This window comes from Sinocyclocheilus anshuiensis, unplaced genomic scaffold (assembly GCF_001515605.1).
Source record: "Sinocyclocheilus anshuiensis isolate Anshui unplaced genomic scaffold, SAMN03320099.WGS_v1.1 scaffold1286, whole genome shotgun sequence".
Classification (NCBI taxonomy): Eukaryota; Metazoa; Chordata; class Actinopteri; order Cypriniformes; family Cyprinidae; genus Sinocyclocheilus; species Sinocyclocheilus anshuiensis.
Window position 1 is genome coordinate 928,734 of NW_015554223.1, and position 12,385 is coordinate 941,118.

The 12,385-nt window shown below is 34.5% G+C and overlaps 1 protein-coding gene across 1 annotated transcript; it reads left to right on the forward strand.

The window, feature by feature from the left end:
• The first annotated feature begins 1,750 nt into the window (after nucleotides 1-1,750).
• Nucleotides 1,751-6,672, forward strand: LOC107671175 (zinc-binding protein A33-like). Its single transcript, XM_016464049.1, has 6 exons — nucleotides 1,751-2,226; nucleotides 2,444-2,539; nucleotides 3,502-3,735; nucleotides 3,953-4,026; nucleotides 4,136-4,251; nucleotides 6,119-6,672. The coding sequence occupies exons 1-6, from the start codon at nucleotides 1,780-1,782 to the stop codon at nucleotides 6,655-6,657; spliced, it is 1,506 nt and encodes a 501-aa protein (XP_016319535.1). The 5' UTR covers nucleotides 1,751-1,779; the 3' UTR covers nucleotides 6,658-6,672.
• The last annotated feature ends 5,713 nt before the right edge of the window (nucleotides 6,673-12,385 follow it).

Sequence of the window (12,385 nt, forward strand, 5' to 3'; positions counted from 1 at the left end):
TGCTGTATTAATATATAATATGAATTTCTTAAATAACCAGCTTTAACAACATAAGGACAGATCCTTTGAATGCAGCTGATGATTTCCTTTCTTCACATCAAGGAGGTGGAGATAAGACATTAAGACTTAAGCATTATTTTCTATAATTCAATGGACAGTTATCAGTTATTCTTTACATAGTTTACATAATACATAATTTCCTTACATAAGTTTTCATCCTCTGTCTAAAATGGTTTCTTATTTTTGCATCATGGTTTCCTTTCTTTGCTTCTTTCCTTGTGTCTTAGCTTAGCTTTACCCCCCTTAGGATGTGAGGAAAGGATGCAAGGAAAGAGAATGAGGATGGAGGAATCTAAGGATAACCTATTTGTTTATTGGAATATTCTTCATCACTTAAGCATCACTTCAAACCGTCATCAGCTGCGCTTAAAATTGGTTATTTAAGAAATTCATAATAAAAATGAGTACAGCTAGATGCCCTGTTTAAATATGTGAAATGTATGGTTTATTTAAACTGCAAAGGTAAAATATACAGCTATGCCTATATCCTCACTCCTAGCTTCTTCACTCTTCATTCCTTGTCTGGGTCTAAAGGGCGCTGTTGACACAGAGAGTTGCCACTTCAGAGCATACACTTTCCATGTGGAGACAGCTTTCTAGGTCCCAACAACCTTAGTTGAGAGATCAGAATTTAGAAACCCACAGTTTCCTCATCTTGGAGCGGGGCTGCCATATTGAGCCCCGCACCTGTGACAGAAAGTCGCTCCTGGTCGGAATCTCCCAAGGAGAGCTTTCCAGGAGAGATATTAGGTCCAAGAACCACACTGTGGGGTGTGGGACTTTTGGATGCAATGTAAGCTTTGGATGCATTGAAAATATCACAATCAATCAAAACTATTGCCCTGCAAAAGATCAAAATATAATTTTTAACAGATGCTACTTCTACTTCTGTATAATGGCTGGCTAAGAATAAAAAGGTGAAATATAATTGTTTATTGTACCCCATAATGTATTTCCTCCAAAAATAATGCTGAGCATGCGTATTATATGGGAAGCTATTCATTCATCCATCCATTCATACATGGTCAATAAGTGAAATATGATCTTACATTCATGCTCTGTTACAGAAAACACAAATTAAATGCAGCCGAACAGTAACCCAAAGGCTTCACACACAAATTAAAAGTTAATTCGATTAATTGAGACAGTCGATAGAAAGTAGCATAAGGTAGTACAATAATCTGGCAACTGCATCATATTGTAACAGCAGCCACATATTTAACATTTTGCAAAAAAATTATAAATAGTCACTTTTCCCCCTTCACCAAATGAAGTTCTTAGCAATGCATATTACTAATCAAAAATTTAGTTTTGATATATTTACAGTAAGAAATTTACTAAATATCTTCATAGAAAATTATCTGGTTATAAAATGGTTTATGGATTTTCACAACCATAATTTCTCCCTAAATACAGTACATTGGGTGATTTTTGCGGGGTGCAAAAAAGTATATTTATTCAGCTGTTATGTAAATATTACATGTCTTTGCTTAGTACAAGCATTGACTGAAAAGTATTTGTTCTAATACAATACAATCTGAGTCTGTATTCTATTTTGAAACATAGGTATATAGGTATAAGGTGTGATATTCCGGTTTGGTTACTTTTTAGTTATATAACCTGTGGGAGGAACCATACCTAGGTATGCAAACCAAATTTGAAACCGAAAGTGTTCGCTTATGAAACAAAGTGTAAGCAGAAGTTGAGAAGAAAGCTAAAATGCATTCAGCTATGTCTTTGCAGATAAAATGCTCAGTGTGCTTGAGTGATTTTACAGATCCAGTTACACTTTCTTGCGAGCACTCGTTCTGCCGGCAATGTATCACAGGCCACTTGCAGGCCAGCCTGGGACCAAGCACCTGCCCAGAATGCCAAAGGCCTTATAACGAAGAAGACCTGAAATCCAGCCGTTTACTGAGGAACATGACCTCAACTGTGAGAGAGCACCTTGCTGAGCTGAAATTGGATAAATCTACATCTAAAGAAGGAGCAGAATCCTTAAAGCTCTCAGAAATGGAAAGGATGTTGATGTGTTCGGAACACGATGAGAAACTTAAACTGTTCTGTGAGACTGATCAGAAGCTGGTTTGTGTCATCTGCAGGGATGGAGACAAACATAAAGGACACGTCTTTAAACCAGTGAAAGAAGCTGCACAGATCAACAAGGTAAAACACGACTGCCTGATGAAAGCACTGCAGCTTAAAAGCTCTTTTCTTGCTTTCAAGTGTCTTTCAACCTACGCTATCTGTGTAAAATTATTCATGGCATAATTAGGTTTCTAAATTTGAATCCCAGGCTTATTTCATTTCAGATATGCAGAGAAGCTTTTATGTTCTCTGTCAGTGTTTTTCATATCTGTCTGACGTGTCTTTTTTTCTGTAGGGGGAGCTGAAGACCACGTTGGGTTTTCTTGCCAAAGATAATGGACAGCTGGATTACATGATCCAACAACAGACAACTGAGATCACCAAAACTGAGGTATCAAGGTGTATATGAATAAAATGAATGAATTATTTGCACAGAGACCAGAGGGTTCACATTTCATTTACTTCCATAAATTCTTAATGCATGGACTCATATTTTTGGCTTATCTATTAACTTAGAAATACATTAAAAACACAATTCATACATACAATGGCTTGAAATATATTATATTATATTATTGTCAAATATTGTATTATATTATATTGTTTTTTTCTTCAAGAATTTCACCCCCCACCCCCCAAAAAAAACAAACAAACAAAAAACTAAATGCTATTTATCAATTAATAATTCATGACATTGTTAATGTTTTTTATTTGATTTAATAAACAAAATATATTAGGTTACACACACAAAACAAAATATAAGGGATATATCAGGTAGAGATAGCTCCTTAAGGTAAGGATGGAAGCACAACAACACTAAAAAATGCTGGGTTAAACAACCCAAGCTGGGTTAAATATGGACAAACCCCAGTGATTGGAGTGGATTTTGTTTTTTGAGGTAGTTTTATTTATCTTTTTTGTTAAACTTATATTGTTTAAAAATCACTATATTTTTTGCTTAAAATGAACCCAAAATAGGCTGGAAATGGACATTTATGAATACATTTAACAAATTAACATTTATTAATAAGTTTAATAAATATTTAATTAATAAACATTTATTAAATTGCGTATTAATAAATGCTCACCTTTTGATTATTACTGATATCTCCAGTAATTATGTCTCTGATTTTTAATTTCCAGCCTATTTTGGGTTAACTTCAAGCAAGAAATATAGTAATTTTTAAACAATAGTTGAGTTAAATAAAACTGCCCGGCAGGTTGGTCAAACATTAAACCAAATTGCTGGGTCAATACAACCCAATTGCTGGGTTTTCCCATATTTAACCCAGCATTTGAAATTAATCATTTATAGCCACGATCTAAGATAAATGTTTTTCTTTATTTATTTAGGGTAAATCCAAATCTTTATCAGCCCAGATCTCTGCTCAGTTTGAAGAAATCCACCAGTTCTTAAGACAAAAAGAGGAAGAAGTGAAGAAAGAGTTGGAGAAGGAGGAGAAGAAAGTTATAGAATTCATGCAGAATAATCAGTCTGTGATAAACAGAAGGTTCATGGAGAACAAAGAGAAGGAGATTATTCTGCAATCAGCCCTGGAGATTGAACAGCCTGATCACTTTCTACAGGTCACAACACATTTGATGACACACTTTTATTTTTAAAGGGCAAAGTTCTTTAAAAAAAAACAGTAATCACAATTTATTTATAAGAACACACTTGGAAATATGATGATAATGTATTAAGAAGATCTGTTATAACGTATTACCCATGGGTTTTCAATTACAGTTATGCTTTATCTTGTACATAACAAATTAAGCACATAATTAGTGTATTTGTCTGCAGTGGTGGACTGAAAAAGGCTGTCCAATGACAAAGAACATGAAGCAAAAAGCTGACATGACACCATCAAATATCAAGTAAATAAAAAGCAATGATATTACTGTTATTTAGGTCTAAATTATATCAGTGTGTTAACACTAGGGTAGAAATTAAGTTTCTCTATGCTGACTTATCTATAACTTTCAGGTATACGTCAAGGGTTAAAGATCTTACTGTGCTTCCTGACTCTCTCTTTCTTGGCCCCCATGAAACTCACCTGCAGTTCTTTGTGTGGAAGGAGATGCTGGGATCCATCAAACCAGGTGAAAAATATGACAAAAATGCATGTTGTAAAATTCAGCTAAAGTGAAACTAGATTTGCATTTCTGGAAAATGCTATAGCACTTGTAAAGAAAAGTGTTCAAGTTTTATGTGGGGTTAGATTTTAGACTTTGGTACTGTGCTTGTCATGATCCTCTGTATTTGTCTTGCTTTCTGTCAGCTATATGTGAGAACTAACACGTAACAAAAAAAACTGATGAGGGTAAATTACATGATGCCTATTTTTTGGCCAGATCTATTAAATGATTCAAAAACACAGTAAATAATAATAATAATAATTTTAAAACTCTAGTGTAAGAATAAAACTACTTACAGTTCATGACTCAAAAAATTTCTAAGAACTTGGCACATATACTGAACAAAATTATAAACGCAACACTTTTGTTTTTGCCCCCATTTTTCATGAGCTGAACTCAAAGATCTAAGACTTTTTCTATGTACACAAAAGGCCTATTTCTCTCAAATATTGTTCACAAATCTGTCTAAATCTGTGTTAGTTGGCACTTCTCCTTTGCTGAGGTAATCCATCCACCTCACAGGTATGGCATATCAAGATGCTGATTAGACAGCATGATTATTGCACAGGTGTGCCTTAGGCTGCCCACAATAAAAGGCCACTTTAAAATGTGCAGTTTTACTGTATTGGGGGGTCCGGGGGCAAAAACAAAAGTGTTGCATTTATAATTTTGTTCAGTGTAGGTTTTAAACTAGATTTTTAAAAGACATCTCCTTTTAATCATTTTGAACATCTTAACGCCCCATTTACACGGTGCGTCAGCATTAACGCTTTGACGGAGGGCGTTTCTGAAGCTTGGTGCTGACGACCGTCATAGTGACAACAGCCAATCACATTAGTCTTCTGGTGTTGGATGAACGCGATTGGCTAGCGTCTGCGCTAGGGTATTTGCATAAGGCGATCTGATTGGCTGACGCCTGCGTTGGCTCTTGAAAAGTTTTCAACTTCTGCCGCGAGCAACGGACCCAACGAGACACGACGGACCCACAATTAATTTCACCAACGCTTGACATCACTCGATTCCAAGAAAACGTGCTGACGACCGTCATAGTGACAACAACCAATCACATTAGTCTTCTGGTGTTGCATGAACGCGATTGGCTAGCGTCTGTGCTAGGGTATTTGCATAAGGCGATCTGATTGGCTGACGCCTGCGTTGGCACTTGAAAAGTTGAAAAGTTTTCAACTTCTGCCGCGAGCAACGGACCCAACGCGACGCGACGGACCCACAATTCATTTCGTCAACGCTTGACGTCACTCCATTCAAAGTAAACGAGAGGCATTGACGCTGACGCCCCGTGTGTTGTGGGGCGTTATCCTTATCATTGACACATTTGGCAGCTTTTGTAAAGGCAGCTATAGATGGTTAAATAGATAGAATAAAGAAAAGATCATTCACAATTCACCATACAAAGATGGTTAAATAGATAGAATAAAGAAAAGACCAATCACAATTCACCATACAAATACGTCGGACATCAGTACGCAAAATATGCTAATTATATCACAATGACCTATTTTAGTCAGTTTTGCATATTGAGCATCATAAAAATGTTTTTCATGTAAATCAACAGGAGATTTTCAAACTTTAACCTTAATTTCTTAAAAATATAAACCAAAATAGCACAGAAATAATAATAATAATAAAAACAAAGTTTGAATCTGTACATTTAGTGGTTTGGGTAATTAATTGCAGAAGTTATATTTGTATGGTTATGGATTTAAAACACTCCGTAACTATGATGTTCAGCACAGTGCTGTCTTGCCAAAACTTCTCATTCAACAAATAATTTGTCATCTAATAACGTTTCTGTTCTGTGTCTGTGCTGTAGTTCCTGAGAGTTTGACCCTGAAAAAATCTGGAGAGTCATACTTAAAAGTGTCTCCAGGGGGCACCAGAATCCGACAAGCTGACAGAGTGACTGCTCTGTATAAAGACTTCAACCCTGGTACAGTTTCAGAGAAAAACTTCCAAGCTGGTCAGCACTACTGGGAAATAGAGGTCGGAGAAAAGCCAGACTGGACTGTGGGAATTAAGATGGGTGCAGAAAAACAGCTGAGTGCTACAAAGCCAGCTGAGAGTGAGATCCTGCTCCACCTTAAACACAGTAAAGGATACGTTCTGACCTGTGATGGAAAGGACACGACATTGAATACTCGAGACAAACCACAGAAAATAGGGCTCTATCTGGACTGTGAGAGAAAGCAGGTGTCGTTCTATAACGCTGATAACATGTCTCACTTGACCCAGATAAACTACAGCTCAAAGCAGCCTTGCTGGCTCACTCTGGTTCCAGGACTTTATCTGGATGGAATGAACAGTGATTCTCTCACTGTCTGCTCATACGAGTTTAACACTGGCAAACGCTAACATGCTAACTCACTTACTAGCTGCAAATTTTTTGAGACATATGGGGATATCTAGGTCATCAAAGATCAGATTCTAACAGATGTTTTGAGCTTTACAGCTGTGTCTGCTGAATGACACATCATGATGATATAAACTACAACTTAATTTTGTTTTTTACATGTACATCTTCACATTCATTTTTAGATGGCTTACTTCAGCTTATCCAAAATTATCCATTAAGTTATCTAGCCAAGATATATGCGTGGTTTTCTTGTAAATGTTGTTTGATGAGCATACCTTATCTGTCTTTAATTTTATCCAGTGGCTTCTGGTGTATGAAAGCAGTAAATACCATATTTTCTCTTTAATTTTATGTCAATATTGGTAATTTATCCAATATCAGGGTTAAATACCTCCCACTGCTTTCATGCTTTTTGGACTGAGAAATAAACTCAAACATGAAATAAACACCACATATCAGTATTTAGGGTTAAGAGGAAACATTACATAAGGAGTTGTTTCTGCATCGAAATGATCAGTAAACAAATAATGATAAAAATAAATAAATAAAAATACATCTGTAGATATGTCATATGGTAATTTAACTGGCCTATTAAAACATTTAAAATCCTTCTGTAAAATCCATCTGTTTAATTTAAATATTAGATAAACTGAAGTTAGAAAGATAAAATTACCATGTATTTATATTATGATTTATGTTTAAATGATTCATTCATGTTTATTAAGGTAGCTGTCTTGCCTTGTTGATCAGTGTTCAGTAATCAGTGTTGTTGAATCTATTAGACCTGCAGAAGATGAACGTTCAGCTGCATCATACTGTTGAACATTAATATAATCATTTCATACTTGATAATTACATCATGACATACAGTTTGTGATCCATCATTAGTTTTGGTGTATTACCATCAAGGCTGTTTCTAGGAATAAGTTGCTGCTTTAGGGGCCCCCAAGCCACCAGGGTGTTATTTATTTATTTTTATTATTATTATAATTTTTACATTTCAGATACTAAAAGCTGCAAGTAAGCCTCGTCCAGCTGTTACGGCATAATTAGACAGTTAGGGACAAGGAGGAGAAACACAGCCAGACATAAGTGTATAAATGTGAGCTGCATGCTGGTAAGATGGTGGTTATTTGTTGCCATATTCAATTTTTAAAATTAGCTATTTTGCAGTTTTCCAAAGGCACATGTTTTCAGGCATTTTTGCTTTCTACTTGCAGTAACTAAGGTGTAAGACAAGACGTGTAGCTATGAAGGCATCACTGATGAACCTCCAAAAAGAAATTCTGTTCAGCGATAATGGAGGTAAGTACACTAAAAAACAATGGTGCTATACAGCACTAAATGCGGTTCTTTGGCTCGTAATCATAGGGGAACCACTTTTAGTGCTATTTAGCACCTATTTTTACAGGTGCTATATAGCACCTTTGTCAAATGGTGCCATGTAGAACCATAAGAGGTGCCATATATCACTTTTTCTCAACAATGGTGCACCAATCATAACTCATCCATGGCTCCCAGCATGCATTGCTACATGAATAAATTATGCAGCTGCATTATCTTAGTATTTTCTTTTAATCTTACTATTTTCTTTTATTTTTGTTGCGACTTTTTACTGCCCTGTTTTGTGATGTTCAAAAATCATATCAAAATTATCAGAATATTTTGTCACCATTGCTGAGATTCACATGCTGATTCTTCATGTCTATGAGGGACAGAACTGAAACCTCTTTATAACCCATCATTCTAAAAGTGGTTTATACAATTTTCTCACATTGTCACGTTGTATCATAGAGCTGCAATAATACAAAACTCATAAAAGAATAAAGATTTTGATAATATGCAACCAGAGACTCAGATGCATAAAAAGATTTTACAGTAAGTTCCTTGTCATTACATATGTGCTTTATAAACACTATTGCAACAGCCAAAGAGAAATTTATTTTAACTTAAAGTTAAAGTCAAGGGTCAAGAGGCAACTAAAGCAAACGCTATTCACCGAAACGGTAAGTTGAAAAAAAAACAAAAAAAAAACATCTAAACCTTAATTCTCAATAAAGAACTTCTGTTTTAGATACTCCAGAAATAAAGTCTAACTGGTTAGTAATGCATGAAGCTGGTGATACTGTTTGTGGAGTTGTTTAATTATCTTCTGCTGAGATCTTGAGAGATTTAATGTCTTTTATTTCAGTTGATTTCATCTAAGGCTGTGGCTGAAGTCAGTTGTAGTTCTTGTGTTTCCGAAACGGTAAGTTGAAAAAAAAACAAAAAAAAAACATCTAAACCTTAATTCTCAATAAAGAACTTCTGTTTTAGATACTCCAGAAATAAAGTCTAACTGGTTAGTAATGTGTGAAGTTGGTGTTGCTGTTTGTGGAGAGGTCCTTTTTTTCTGAGGTCAAAGGTCTCATGTGGGGGCCCTGGAATATTTCATTATGGGGGCCTTGGGGGCAAAAAAAATTATATCTTCAAGAAATAGACTGTATTTTAATGTTGTTTTAACCCTTTCCCCAACTAAACTAGGAGACTAAGAGAGAGTTAAAGAACCTTTAAAGAACTATACAGGGGCTTACAGGTTTTATGGTAGTGGTGCTATATAGCACCTCATCAACTCCAAAGAACCGCTGAAGAACCGCTGAAGAACCATACAGGTGCTTAACAGGTTCTTTATACGGTAGTGGTGCTATATAGCACCTTAACCACTCCAAAGAACCGCTGAAGAACCTTTTTTTTTAGAGTGTAGGACTTTGCTGAGGAACCCTTATGCTCAGAAACGGCCCTGGTTACAATATAAACACATGGAGTTATTTATATCTCATTTACAATAATGTACAGTATTTGAAAAATAATGTGTTTTTTGAACATTAAAGCATGTCAACATATTCTGTTAAACCAAATACACAAAATAATGATCTTTAAAAAAGCATCATATGACCCCTTTAAGATTTATGTATTTGGATTGGATATAAAATTGATATAATTTGATATAACTTCATCACCAGGTTTGTATACCTCATACACCTCCTCAAAAGGTTCAGTAATACCACTATTTCACATTTAGATAAAGACTATTGAAGAAGAGGAAGATAAACTGACAACAGATTTCACACCCATGAGTCTAAACTGGGTTCAGAGATGATCACAGCTCTATTGTGGGTTGAACCAAAGTGGAAAAACGGAGTTCTCGCACTCAGCAGTAACAAATCTCAACAGTGAGCTCACAACTCTGAAAATACTGTACATATAACATATAATATAACACTTAGTGCACAGCCCACAGCCACATTGCTCAGTTTAAACACAAAGATTATGTAAAGAGTATGAATATAACATACAGATTTATTGGGGAAACAAAGGGGGTATGGTAAAATACATTCATATGTTGTCTCAGTGTTTAGGAGAAAAAAAGAAAAGACTGCAAAAAAAGTTTTCTCTGAACGGTAGTGATCAGTGAAAAACCCACACATAAAACACATGTAAAGATGTAATATTCTAACAATGTATTAAACATTATAAAATGGTGTGTGAGATGAGACTGATGGTCTGACCCATGCTTAGGGTTTACTCATTTATCTTGCAAAATAAATATGCACTTTTTTGTTTTATATCACAGATCATTATGTGATCAAATTATTACATTTTGTAGAAAGAAAGTTTACACTTTGGGTTTTGTTTGTTTTGTTTTGTTTTAAGAAGTCTTCTGTAAAAAGTATTAGAGGATTTAAGTTAGAAAAGGACAACAATCAATCAATCAAACTTTATTTTTATTTTTTCCCCCATTTATTTAATATGGGATATTCTACCCCTGGACATTTAAAGTATGACATCTACTGTCATGTGAAGAAGTATATTCTTTTATTTTAGGTTAGGTTAATGCATTTGTCATTCATTCATTAAACAGCTAAGATGTCTATAATAGTACTAATAAGCTGAATATATTTTATATACACAATAACCAAGTTTATATATTTATCATCAATAAATCAACTTTTTCAGCTTCATACGTTTTAACTGAATATTGCTTCACAGCAAGCCATATTTTAGTCATGTTCATACTTTTTAACTAAATCAATTTAATTGTTTTCACAATGAAAATATTTATAATTGATTCTAAGCAATTTGAATAAATGCATTTCGAAAATATTCTTATAATATTATTTAGATGCAAAATAGATGGAAAGAGTTAGAAATAAACTATGGCATTATTTTTTGAGTGCAGAAATCTTACCTGTTTGATTTACATATGACTGACAAATATGCTTTGCATTAAGTTTATTAGTTTATGTTCAAACTATAATCCAAATGGATGGACAATTTTATATCCATTCCAAATACATAAATCTTAAAGGGGTCATATGATGCTTTTTTAAAGATCATTATTTTGTGTATTTGGTGTAACAGAATATGTTGACATGCTTTAATGTTCAAAAAACACATTATTTTTCAAATATGTAGCACTCCAAAGAGAAAGGAAAACTTGAAATCGCATCATATGACCCCTTTAAATTCGTATAAATCCTAAATATTTTGAGAGTACACAGAGAGACAATGATACACTTCTCTCAGCAGGCACTCAGCACCTATGACTGGAAGGGTTTATATATTTATACCCGCTCACAGTTACCTCTATTCTTTTCAGCAATTTGAGGTATTACAAAACATGGTTGTAATGTTTGTGTAAATTGTGTAAAAATTCTCTTTGAGAAGAAAAATAAAAAGACTCTTGAGAGATCATGAAAATAAAATTATCTGGTCTTGACTACGACATGGTTTATGAGCTATATTGGTTAATTATTCAGGGAGAATTAATCCATCATCCAGTAATAACTTTAGTTCACATGTAGACTCAAAAGACTAGCATGAGTGTCCAGATCCCCATCAGCTTCTACAGTTGAGACCAATATAGAAATCAAAAGTATGAAGCAACTTGCTAAAAGAAAGAAGAGGAACTACTAATGCAACGATTCAGTCTAAATTGGGTTCACAGAGCGAACTAACGCGGATTCTCACGCTAGTTCTCATGCAAAACAGATTTGAAACGGTTCTACAAATATGTAACATTATGTATTAGGCAACATGTTATGCTTACTGTGTTATAGGTTACTAACAAAGCACAGTAAGTGTAAGATGTTGCATAAAACACAACCTCAATTAGAACTGCAGCTACTGCCATAATCATAAACAAACAAATAAATAGCACCTTTAAAACAATGATTCCAAGTAACTTACATGGTGCGTATATATAAATCCATTCATGAATATACAATCTGAGAACAAATGAGAAACACACAAGACAATAAGGATTACTTTACTTTAAAAAACAAAACAAAAACAATTAACTGCAAAGCGAACCGACAGTTAAATATTTTCACACTCTTGGGAAACAAACTACCAGGATACATTTGAACATTTTCTTAATGTTTTAAATATTTGGCTAGTTTAAATTCTCTCTCAATAAATAACATTGTATTCATACTATAACATGACATAAGTACTCATTTAAAAGTGAATTCTGGTTTTAAAATGTTCCAATCAAGAGCAAGTTCAGTTACTTCTGATTTTACTGGAATTGAAGACAAAAACTTTTGTTTTAACCCTTGACTGTCAGGAAATACACACTCAGAAGGAGTGTAAGTGAACCCAGCACAGCTTTGTCAACACAGGGCAAACACAGGTGAATATAAATGCACAATCTTGAGTATGGGGAGCGATGAAGATATAAACAGT